The following is a 13164-nucleotide window of genomic DNA, read 5'->3' on the forward strand; positions in this document are numbered from 1 at the left end:
AGTAACATAGACAAATAGATAATTCGGTACCTAATCTAATTTACAGATAGAGCCTGATTATTGGCTAAGACATTCCTATATCCCCCTACAATTAAAGCAAAAGGTACCATTTTTAACGTCTCTTTATTTCCATATACGTCTATACAGTGGGCTAACATTCCAATCATATATATAAGCAATACAATCCATTTCAACGTTGTTAATATGACACGGACTATTTCCGCTAAGATGCATACAAATTTTTTTTTTAAAGTATTGATAGAATCGATATGTAATTACTTGGATGTGCACCAGATTTTCACGCATTCTGATAAAGTGACATTTACAGTTGGCTAAAATATAGTTATCCCACTTAAATCTCCTTTACCCCATCCCCTCCCTTCCTACAGGGAATGAACGAACAGATCAATATATTATGTCCTAGCAATTAGGACCCTTATTTGACGACAAATCTTCCCATGTCAATAAATAATTTATATATATATATATATATCTATTCAAGCATTTATATATCGATTATAGATAGACATTTTTATAGAAAAAAAGATAGCAAATTATCTACCTTATCCTCAGCCTTGATGTCCAGTTCTTCCATCCTCTTGATAGCAAATCTGATAGAGTCCTCGTTGTGGCTTGCAACCATTATACCAACTCTCTAGATAGACATAAAGATAGATAATAGATGGAAAATACTATATAGCAAAAAAATATCAATTAAGCAAGGATTACAACAGTTTTAAGCAGCGAAGCACAAATCAAATCAATAATAGAAAACTTTTTGTTAGTTTAGGTAATGTTAGATATGTCAAATGGGGGAGCCCTGCAGGGTTAGGACGCAGGAAAATCTCACACAGGGATTAGGTTAGTTTCTAGGTTCTAGAGAACGTATAGAAAAACACTTTTATAACTAGTATTTTTTTTTACTTTTTTAGTAGCTATTCTCTAATTAAGGCCTGTTGGTAAGTATGTCTTTCAGTTAAACTTAAAGTTTAAAAAGTCATATACAAATTTTGATTATAGGTCGAAGAGCAAGGGGCATTGAAAGAAAAATTATTCTAGATCTCCCGAAAGCCTTATCAACACTCTCATTTGTTGGCTTAGAAACTTTGTTGTCTCTATTAAATCTTGATTGGTTGATACAAACTGACATTGGCCAAACCTCTCCACAAATACATTTCGATCATAATCTTATCCATTTAGAAAAAATATATAAAAAAGGCATTCACCGGTGTCCTTGAAAATTACTTTTATACCCAAATTTTCATAGTTTTTCCTTCAATAATCACAATTTTCTCACATTTGCAGCTTAGTTAACTTAAATTTACACAAGAAAAGTATAATAAATACAGCTGAACTAAGGACTGTGTTATCATTAATAACAAAATCTTTAAGAATCTTGAATAATCTAAGATTTGTAGTCTAGAAATGAAATAAGAGTTATTTGAAGTAAATATTTGAATTGATGTCTAAACAACTCTTGTAATTAAATTTTTAAAAAATATTTCATTTCCCTGTTGCATGCCTCATGACATATTATATTTTTAAAACAAGTTTCCTTGAAATATTAACAAGTTATCATGCTTAATATTGGTTCCTGGCTGATTTGATGTCTCAACATCAAAACAATATCTGCTTGGAGTATAACATATATATCCACAACCACAGTTGCCATGTTTAAAGTCCTATATTACCATATATACCAGGCTACAATTGAATATACAACCAGTCCTTGGTTCAAAAGAGCTTAGTAGAAGGTTAATATTTTTAACAAGTGTGATTATCACTTGTAAGTGTTTGACATGAACTTGGAATCCATGTAAAGACCAGTCTATAGCTGGTCTTGATTGAGTCTCTGCCTTGTCACTGCTTGTCTTTACTACTGATTAAATATCATAGTGAGAACCATGGAAGGTTTTACATAGGTGAACCTACTGAGGCCAAATTCAAAGATAAATGGAGAACCATTGTGCGTGGCCTATGCTCTGGAAAGAAGAGATAAATGGCGATGATGAACCTACAGAATGATTATAGATACATATTGGATTCTAAGCTGGATGAATAATTTGCAAGATAGTGTAAGAGCAGCTAACTGACAGCAAAGCACTTGGCTCATAGCTTGAAGAAAATAATAGTGGCTTATTACTAGAGTGAATGTGAATGCTGGTTACATGATCATAACTGGATTTTATTCAAGTGTGATTTCCAATGGCGACTTTAAAATCCAATTTGAAAATAAACGCAAGCAAGTTCTTTGTCCTAAGCAGATCAATACTACCCTTCCTAAAAGCTACCAGTAGTAAAGGGACCTAGGAAGGTGTTGAACAGGAAGACCAAAATGTAGGATTAGCAAAGCAAAATAAAGGGCAGTTTGTCTATCAAGTGGTGTTAAATTTGGAATCATAGACCCACCTGACTTTCAATCAGCAGAGTAGGCGGAAACCATGGTGAATTTCTGAGTAATAAAGAATGAGAGGATATGAGCTCTTAGCTGAAGTAACTAAGGCAAGGGAGTCTTAAAGATCATGTAGCTAGATGCATGGCAGTCTTGGCTTTCATTCATGGAAAGATCTCTCATGACAGTAGTTGGTTCATAGGAAACCAAAGGAAGTAAAAAGTAAGAATACATGAAAGTTTATTCTGAATCTTGAGGTTATCCCTTTATATGGCAAAAGTCAAGCCACAAGTTCAATAACAAACAAGTGCCATAAAGAAAGAGTCAAAAGTGTGTGAAATTGTTGATTAACAAACAAGGTCAGAATTCTAAACTGACTTCCATCAAGATTTATAGGCTGGGTGAAACATGTCAGCTGGCTAGAATAGAGGTCTGGCTATACCAGGGTGGAGAGAGGTACCCTGTTTAGTGGAAAGTATTATGAGGCATACTTGTTTAAGTTGAAGGACAGGGATGGTAACTTTAACGTCTTTAAACAAGAAGTTTAACATGTGGATTGGTAGGAGATAATGTTTTAGTGAAAGAAATTTGAGGGCAATAACTTTATGTTTTGGAGTCAAAGGCAAAGTAAGATAGATTGAATCATGTTAAAGCCAGGTGAAAGCCTATGGAGGCTAGAAGCAGTTCTGACGTGCAAATTTATTGTTGAACATTAATTCAAAATAATTAACTCTTACTCAATTTCTAGACTACAAATCTTATTCCATTGATTCTGAAAGATCTTGTTATAGGTGATAGCACAATCTTCAGTACAGCTGTTACTTATTATACTTTTCTTGCGTAAATTTAGGCTAACTAAGCAGCAAATGTGAGAAAATTGAGATTTTTTTGGGAAAAACTATGAAATTTTGGATAAAAAAGTAATTTTCAAAAAAATCTACAAAAATGATCAGCTGTGATTTAACGAAAGTCATGTACTGAACCGTCATTGTCTCCCGGTCATGACTACATAGGTCTTGTGAGACGTATGTCAAAAAAAAACCTGTTTTCTATCCAGGACACCGGTGCATTCTCAATGATTTGACAAATTTTCTTATTATTTAAATGTTTTGTCATTGTCGCGTTACATATCGATATAATCATCCAATCCATGTTATTGTTAGTTATAAGAAAATTTTTGAATATGCATTATTGTTAGGTAAAAAGTTATTGGATAAAAACCTAATTTTTAGTTAGAAAGCTATTTTAAGAAAATCTATAAAATGATAAAATTATAAAACACTATATATCTATAACAACTAAAAGTAAAATAAAAAAACTCAGTTTCAGAAATTCTAGACGTCATTTGTCGATTTTTGTTTTTTTCTGTCCTAAAATTTTATTTTTGAAACTTTTAGTTTTTTGTTAGTAAATCGATTTAAACCGTTTTCGTTCAAGATGTTTCTCAGTCAAAATAAAATGGAAAAATTTTACATGAAAAAAAATGATTACATAACATTTAAAGGAAATAAAAAGTTACAATATTTTTATACTCACAAATACTTATATTCACCTTTTCCTAAAATATTACAATTTAAGTTATTTTTTTTCTCAGAAATATTCTTTTTTGATTTTTTTTTAGCATTTTCGGTCGCTCAATTTTGTATATGTAATACTTTAGCTTGCCACAATGAAATAAAAGTATTACAACAGCGCAAACTGCGCCCGTCTTTCTCTACAATTCACCCTTATTAAAATTCATACAAAATGGCAAGTAAAGAAATTACTATTTTTCCTCCAATTTTTATGCTGGTCAAAAAATTATAAATTTCATTTTCTTTGCTAAGGGGGGGGGGGGGTTAATGCAACTATCTCGTAATCAGTGAGCAAATGGCACTTAGAATTCGAATTTGTAATCCTTGGTAGGACTATTTTCCCTAAATCGAACAAAAAGTTGGAAAGGTAACGGCTGGCGGCTCAGTCGTTCAGCCGGTTTTTTTTTGCCTATTTTCAGGGTAAATTCATCATCAATTACGTAGGAATCAACTATTTAAAATATACTTTTGATTAATTTATGTTAAATAATAGCAATAACCATTTTTGAAACTTCTAGTACCAACAGTTACCGTCTAGAACCGTTTGATAGCGTTTTGGAGTGGCAACGAGAATAAGGTGGAGATAGGTTTCGTGAATAATTTGTACTATAGATATCTAAAAAATGGCAAAACTGCTGAGCCGCCAGCCGTTAGCCGTTACTTTTCCAACTTTTTGTTCCATTTAGGGAAAATAGACCTACCAAGGATTACTCATGAAAAATTTTAGATGGAAATTCGAATTCTAAGTGCCATTTGCTCACTGATTACGAGATGGTTGCATTAACCCCCCCCCCCCTTATTTGGGAGGAAGGGAAATTTTTATACAAGCTGGTTTAAAGTGAATTTATCAAATAATGGTTGGTTCAATCTAGCAGTGATAACTTATTTTATCCCTTAAATATATCTGCTACCTAATACTATAGCAAATTTTGAATAGCATAGAAGTTAGAGGTAAAATAGTTTTATTTAATGAATAAAAAAGAATGATTACCTTTTCCTTTCCTTCAGCTTTGAGATTATGAATCCTCTTCATGCAGAGATCAAGGCATCTGAAAATGTTTTTTTTTTAAATGTTTTTGGTTCAATTGGAAGTTTAAATCAATTAATATATTTTATTATCAATTAATAATGTTGTTTTTTTGAGAGCTTGCCAGGATGATTTAATGCTATTTAATTTTTAGACTTTTAGGGATGGTTTTAGGCTATATTTCTGCACCTAGATGCCAGGGGCGCAGCCGATAGTGTACTTTATAGTCCCAACAAGGCACTTACATCCCCACTATTAAAGAAGTCTTATCTGTGCATGGTCATGAGTTGCGCCTTTTTAACCCTTCTCTTTATTTGATATCACGCATAGCAGCAGTAGATCAAAATTTTAACCCTTTTAGTTATGACGCGGTTTTAGCTTCTGCTCTAGGTAGTAATATCCGCTGGATTAGAACCAGTTCTAAGGTATGCTGAAAAAAAAAACATTTAAAGCATCGTATTACAGACAATTTTTAACGAATGTTTAAATGAAATCATAAGATTAAAACCAATTTTGATAGTCCTGAGGAGCCAAAGGCCCTGGCTAACAAAACTTTTAATATTGAAAGCTGTCTATAATACGATGTATGTGATAAATAACTATAATATACCTATGGTACATTTCACTGGTGGCCTCGTAGCTTGGATTAATTGGATCAGGATAGTTGAGCGCCTCTGCTCTTGCACGTTCCTGTTACACACAAATATTATCCTTATTATTTTGTGTTAGATACAAGTGGAGATGAGTAAATAAGTAAAAAAAAGATTGTCAATAAATCACTTAAATGGCTATATATATAGATATTATATATCAAACATTTTAGGCAAATTTTACTCTGATAATCTTAATTCTAACATGTGTTAGAATTTTTTTAAAAATCTTGTTAGCTTAAAAACTTTTTAAAGTTGTAACATGTGGACATACTCTAGTTATAAAGTGGTTGCGCTGCAAAAAAAATTGAGCAAAAAGGCATCCATAAAAAAAATTTTGACAAAAAAGATTCAATGAGTGCTAATAAATCAAGAATTAATGCTTTATATAAAAAACCACGAAACCTTCCACAGTTTTTTATGCACATTGGTACAGAGAATCTTCATCTGAAAAATTCTCACTTTCCCCACAGTGTTACGGACTGACAGACAGACAAAGTGAATTATAGTATAGCCTCGCTGCTAAAAAAAAATGCGGTAACCTGTTCCATGTAAGCTCCGCGCACAAGCTTGGCTCCGAAAAAGAAATTCTGAAAATAAAATTTTATTTAATCTTTTTTCTATATGGTTTGATCATGTATTAAAAGATTATTTAATTAAAAGGAGATTATACACTAAATTTAATAAGAAAAAGGTATTTAATTAGATAAGTAGACTGATGGATTTCTAAATAATAGAATGATAGACATAAATGTAGATAAATAAATAGATTGATAGATAGAGAGGTAGACTGCCAGACAGAGACACAAACAAATAGATAACTTTAAACTAGATAGACAGACAGAAGGATAGATAGATAGATATTTATACCTGTCTGTTAGATTGCTCCAAGTCAAGTATCAATGATTTGTATGCCTCCTTCAGATAACACTGAAAAATATAATAATATTAGATTTTTAAAATTATAATAATGCAACAAATTGTTTTTATGGAAAGTACTTGAAAAAGTAAGAAAAACAAAAAAAGTTTTTATTTTTAACATGTCATTTTCAACTAGACGTAGACTGCAAACAGAAAAAGGGAAAAAGATTAAAGAATACTTTGTAAAACTTTTGTTTATTCTCTTCTTATTGATTGTCAGTCATATTTTCTTTTAAGGGCCTGGGCGATAGGGGCTAAGTATTATATCATTTGAATGTTTAACATTGTTGTCAAAATAAATAAAGCCACTTGACCGACTATCTCACGACCTAAATTATGTAACCTTTTTACACAATACTTCTTGTTTGTGTGTGTGTGTGTGTGTGTGCGCGTGTGTGTAAGTGTTTAGGTCATTTTTAGAATCCTACATATTTAAAATATGTGTAGTGTACTACACAAAAAGATATAGGATACGTGGATATTGTGACAGGGAAATTTTTGTCCTTAATTAAGGTTGCTAATAAAGTTCTCAGATATTGGTCAATTCGTTCCTCCATGGTCAGAGGAGAAGCCTTATTGTAAAAGAGAACCATATTGGTTCAGCAGTTAAAGAGATCTTAAGCTACAGACACACAAAGACATCCTGTTACTTTTAAATAAGGATTTAAATAGTACTGACTTGATAGGTATTAAATACAATGGCCTTCTCTGTGTTATACTTTTTCATCATTTCCATAGTCAACCTAAATAAAATACATAAATCTTATCGTGTGTTTTGTAAAGTTTTCTAAGTTTTTGGGAACCAAACTTCTAGTTTTCAAATTTTTCAACCAATTATTTTTTTGATCCGAACAAGAGGTAATTTCGTTTATCATGTGGGATGTATGTATTTCAATAAATCGTCCATTGTCTTATCCCTGATTATGCTCAATTATTTCCAACATTATTTGATTGCTGAAAAAAAAACTTTGTCTTTGTTAAAAAGTTGTAAACTAAGGAATATTCCGCTCTTAATATATAATTAAAATATATTTTCCAGTATGGCTTTAAAACCGTTTAATATCCGCTAGTATAGAACCAGTTCTTAGCCATACTGAAAAATCATGTACAGCAAAGTATTGCAGACAATTTCCCACGAATATTAAAATAAATATTATAGTGGATTAAAATCTATGGTTGAATCCAAAAATAAACAAATAGAATAGAATAGAATAGAATAGAATTTATTAACTAATGCAATACATTTAAATTATTAAATATACATATAAAATCATATTTTAAAAATTGCATAGCAAGGAGTAATTAAGCCTTGAAATGTTTTTTTTTTAAACTTTCGGTGTTACTGTATTTTAAAGTCTGATGTCCTCTTAATTTCTGGAGAGTTCATTATTTTCTTGCCAGATGAATGTATGTTCACTTTGATTGGTTGGTTCAAACTAGCAGTGTCCAATTTTCCCATCAATAACTTTAATCCACAAAAGAGGTAATTATGCTTAAAATTATTAAGGGCGTACATTAATTATCTTGTCCCTTGAGTTAATACAAATACTTAATGTTTTAAGAATCCGTTTAATGCTAGAGGCGATGCCACCAGTGACGAGAAGCTACTCTATACCTGGAGATAGCAGGCTGGAAGTAGGTCTGTTCAGCATCTACCATCACCCGTACGTCCAAATCCTAAAAATAATTAGAATTGATAAATATCTAATATATCTCGTATTCATTCGAAACCGATTAACATCCGGTGGATTAGAACCGGTACTAAGCATACTGAAAATCATGTATAGCATCGTATTACAGATAATTTTCCATGAATATTCAAAAAAAGTCTCAAAATTAATACTTTTGGCCCCTCGGGGCTAACTAAACTGGTTTTAATCTTATAATTTTTCATATTAATATCTGTGAAAAAGTAAATATGTTTTGTTTCACACTCGCAGGGTTCAACCAATAATTTTAATCTGCCGGTTTATTTTTCATTGTTGTGGGGTGTACATCAATTTATCGTCCATTGTCTTATCCCTTTTGGACCCTGGTATTTGAATAAGTTTAATGGTGAAGTGCACCATCAAGTTAATTTCTCGAAAACCAGGAAAATTGCACTTTGCCAGGGAGGAGGGGGGGGGGGACAAAGGGCTGTTTATTACACTAGTACCCAACGTTTTATAATCATAGAATAATCTTCTTTGTTGGCTTAAAACTTTGGCGACTTTTCTCAAATTTTGATGGGTTGGTTAATCAAGTTAAGTGTCCAAAGGTTTCAACCACTATTTGTAATTTTGTTTATCATCAATTTATCTTCCAATGTCTTATCCCTTTAGATCCCAGCACTTTTCTTAACAATACACATTGTCCTTATGTGGGTGCAGAGTAATCAAGGATCACAACATTCCATAAATGTGAAGCTTAACATGGTCAGACAATCAGACTAACGAACATTTACAATTGAAGAATAACTACATATTTAATTTTCAGCAGGATTTAGAAAACTGAAGAAAAAAAATCGTATTCTTATTCTTACTTAAAAGATGTTCCATAATTGATCTAAGAAATTATTCGCTCGTATTGTGCATAATTGTCTTAGGAATCAATTGTACAAACAAAGGGAAGTAGAAAACTTTCTTGTAACTAAAACATACATAGAGTTGCTACACTTTCTTAATTAAATACAGTTTGAAAACCATAGGATGATTCTAAAGCTTTTAACAAAGATAACAAGATTTTTGGCGGCGTTCTTCAGGATCTATAAGAAATAATTTATGCCATAACTACAGACGGAAAATATAGTGTAATGTACTACAGTAAAGAAAAGATACATTCCAGAAAAAAAATGCCAAAAAAAGGCATTATATTTGATTTTTAAAATGATTAAAATTAATTATTTTAAATTTAATAAAATGAAATTCATACCTAAATATTAATATATCTTAAATATTAATTTATCTTTTTTTTAAGCAAAGCTTTTTGAAACAATTAAGGTATGTCCGTCTATATCGTTAACTTAGGCATGTTATGATTGTCATATAGATACAAAATTATGCATGTAATTAACAGTTTGGTATGCTTTAGAACGCGTAATAACTTTAGAATCTTGTAAAACAATAAAGTCCGTACGTCTATTTAAAACTTTTTGACAGCATTTTATTCCTAAGACAACAAGGTACAATGAGATTAGCGTATAATCTCTATGTTTTAGTCCTAAAAAAAAGGCAAATTGGATGTTTGTCCTAACGTATGAATGAAGGGAATAGCTTTTATGGATGTTGTTATCCTAGTTTAAATTCTATTTAATATTCCAATAAAAGTCTACATCTAAAATATAAAACATTAATTCTTAATGATTTTCATTTTCACGGTCATGACAAAAACAATGGATATATGATATACGTGGATATATTGACAGGGAAAAATTTGTCGTCAATTTACCTTTTTAATATGGACCTCACAATAATATGTCAGTTAGTTCACAGTTTAATAGGGATGGGGTAAAAGGGGGTGGATGGGGGTATTGTTATTTTAGCCAGCTGGGAGGATTACTTTATTAGATTACATGAAAATCTGTTGTAACATCCATGTAGTAATATATCCATTAGTTGCTGCAACTTTATAGACATTGCACTTTACAAAAGAAATATAAAATAGATTACCAAATCAAATCATTAAATATCTAAGATAAGGAGTATTTTTTTTTTTTAATAATGATTTTATCCAATTATATTAAGTAGTAAGCTTTTTTTTGTCTGTCCCGAAGGATCTCGCTAACTGCTGAACCCATATTGTTCTCCATTACAGTGAAGCTTCTTATAGATCCTGGGAAGGTTTAAAATTATTTTTGGAGAGGGTGTCTTCAACCTACTCCCCCCCAAAAAATAATTTTGTTCTCTTTTTTAACTCAAATTTTAAATGGGATGAGGACGACTTTTCCCCCTTCTACCTTAAGTGCCCCTAGAGGCTTCTAGGGGGCGTAACCGCTAGTGTATGATAAGGTACAATGGTATAATCATATCAAGACTTAATTTATGTCAAATTATCAGGAAGGGAGGGTAAATTGAACTATAAATTATACTGAAATCTAAAGTTGAACAAACATGCTTTCTTATTCGCTGGCTCAAAACTTTGGGTACCAAAATCTTGATAGGTTGGTTTAAACTAGTAATGTCCAAGCTTTTCAACCAATAAGGGTAATGTAAAATAGTAGTAATATTGTTTATCATAATTGGGGGTTATTATTTACAAATTAATTAGAAATATAACGTATATCTATACCTAACTTTTTCTTTATTTATGAAATATAATGTCGACTCCGGAAATATTTTTTCTAGCTTTAACAACTGCGTAGTTCTATAATGATATTTTGCAATTAAACTTGGTTAGGTAAAATCATCATATTATGTCATTTTTTCATAATTTTTGCTTCGTTTTTGTACAGAATTTAAGCGTGGCAATTAAGTGATTATCGTAAAGCAGATATCCCTACATAGAAGTAACAGGATGTCTGTCTGTGTCTGTCTGTTTGTGTGTACTTAAGAATCTTTCAAACCACTGATCCGATATGGCTCTACAATATAGATTCTCATAGGTCCTTGAAAGTTAATTACTAATAACTACACTCGAAAGAGAAATCACCTCTAGGAAAAAACGCCCCTCCCCCTCCCCCCTAAAGAAACTTATATTTGAAAAGTGGTGGGGGGGATCCACTCTCACCTGTCCAACACTTTAAGTGCCCCTAGAGGCAAATAAGACGCTTGTAAACATTTCAACTGATATTGTACTTAAACAATACTATATAATCAATAATGGCATAATCGGAATGGAAGGTTTCTTTTTACTATGATTGAATTTAAGTTTTCTTTAATATAATAACGTTTAATGATATTGGTCAGGGGAATCAACCCAAAAATCAGAGGCCTTTTAAAAAGTAACATTAACATATTATAAGTAATTCTTATTGTGTATCATGAGCAGATTAATGAGGATTACTTTATTTAACTTCATTACTTATTTTCTCTAAGAATGATAGACAGTACACTATCAAAAGCTTGTATTCAATCAATATCCGCATATTTATTGAAAAGTACACAAATTTCCTGTTTTTCCTTCATTTTTTTGATTGACAGGTAAATTGCTGAAAATTTAATGCGAAAATTATTTTTGCCTTAGAATTTATGTAACTTAAGGAAGGGGAGGGATTTGGCTCCCGAGAAATAAAACTTCTGCAATAATTTCTACAGAGTGACATAAATTTCTTTTCATGTCGATAGATTTCAATGGCATCAAATATCTAATAAATCTAGGTAGGAAGGGATATTGTATTTTACTCTGATACCCAAAGTTTTTATAGCTACCTTATCTTATTAATAAGGCAAACAACTTTGGGTACTTTTGATGAATTTTAATTTGTTGGTTCCATGCTATATGTGCCTAGTTTTTTCAACCAATAATTTTAATCTACAAAAGGGACATTTTTGAACTTTTTAAAATAATTTTTTTTTATGCGCGTAGTTCACTGGGACGGTTGGTCGGCTATGCATCATTTGTTTACCTTAGCAAATTGAAAAACTGTATGAATTCTGCGCATCATGTTCTTGAACTGGTCCTCTTCTTCGTCTGTTAGGGCTGAGATCAGGGGCTCCATGCGTCCGGTTTTCAGGTTAGGTACCTAAACATCGCTTAGGTACCAAGCTGGTTTTGGCTATTTTATATATTAATGTAAGTCTTGAGATGGTTATAGGATTATCTATATAGTATATACTCCCCCCCCCCTCCCCCAATTTGCATAAAGAGTCCCTATAGGCTGAAAGGAGGGGCATTAAAAAAATTATTTATTTTCATCCCGTTTTCAGGTTAGGTATCTGAACATCACTTAGGTACCAAACTGGTATTAGGCTAAATTATCTTAAGATTTCAGTCTTGTGATGATTATCGGATATTTTTTAATCAATAGAGGCTTCAGTGAGTGTGTGTGTGGGGGGGGGGGGGGCGGGTGAGCCATCTTGTTAGTATCTTAAGTAATATTTCCATGCGTCCTGTTTTCAGAATACCTAAACATCGCTTTGGTACCAAGCTGGTTTTAGGTTATTTTATATTTAAAACAAGTCTTCAGGTTGTTTGGGGATATTCTACTTTCCCTCCCTCTTAAAATGCAATGCCCCAAGAGGCTAGGGATGCAGAATCAGTGCATTCCAAATTATTATAAATAGCTTAAAATTGATTGTCTTTAAATTACCTATAAAAGTTAACTTGTTATCGTTATAAATGAAATGCAGACATAAACTATTGGACTGTTTTTGCAAAAGACAAAATTATTAATGTTAATAAAACATAGGTATAAAAAAATTTCGGATTCTTTTTAGTAAAAAAAAATATAAATTACTATTAGACATATTTTTAGATTGGTAGTTTCTCTCATTTTGCACATGGACCACAATCAATCTTTTAAGAATAGGTTAGTAAAGTCCCGCAGGGATAGTACTGCCTCGCTAGAAATGTTTATAAAATAAGGGAGGAGTATTTGAGAAATAATGTCATATTTAGATATTTATTGACAAGGACTGCTAGAATATTTAGAACAATTATATGAAGAAGAAAATACGTTTGAAA

At 31.7% G+C, this 13164-nt stretch overlaps 1 protein-coding gene across 3 annotated transcripts in view; it reads right to left on the reverse strand.

Annotated features, from left to right (window-relative positions):
* The window catches only part of slgA (proline dehydrogenase slgA), a 52293-nt gene that overhangs the window by 5181 nt on the left and 33948 nt on the right, over positions 1-13164 (reverse strand). For all 3 annotated transcript variants that reach the window (XM_080147171.1, XM_080147172.1, XM_080147173.1), the window contains 8 exons: positions 12107-12223; positions 8180-8241; positions 7244-7307; positions 6514-6573; positions 6186-6233; positions 5604-5683; positions 4958-5015; positions 563-655 (listed from right to left, as the gene is read on the reverse strand). In XM_080147171.1, coding sequence (XP_080003297.1) covers positions 563-655; positions 4958-5015; positions 5604-5683; positions 6186-6233; positions 6514-6573; positions 7244-7307; positions 8180-8241; positions 12107-12223 — 582 coding nt within the window. The remainder of the gene's footprint in view (positions 1-562; positions 656-4957; positions 5016-5603; positions 5684-6185; positions 6234-6513; positions 6574-7243; positions 7308-8179; positions 8242-12106; positions 12224-13164) is intronic.

The sequence above is a fragment of the Acartia tonsa genome, chromosome 14 (genome assembly GCF_053477335.1).
Source record: "Acartia tonsa isolate MP-2025a chromosome 14, ASM5347733v1, whole genome shotgun sequence".
In the NCBI taxonomy this organism is placed as follows: Eukaryota; Metazoa; Arthropoda; class Copepoda; order Calanoida; family Acartiidae; genus Acartia; species Acartia tonsa.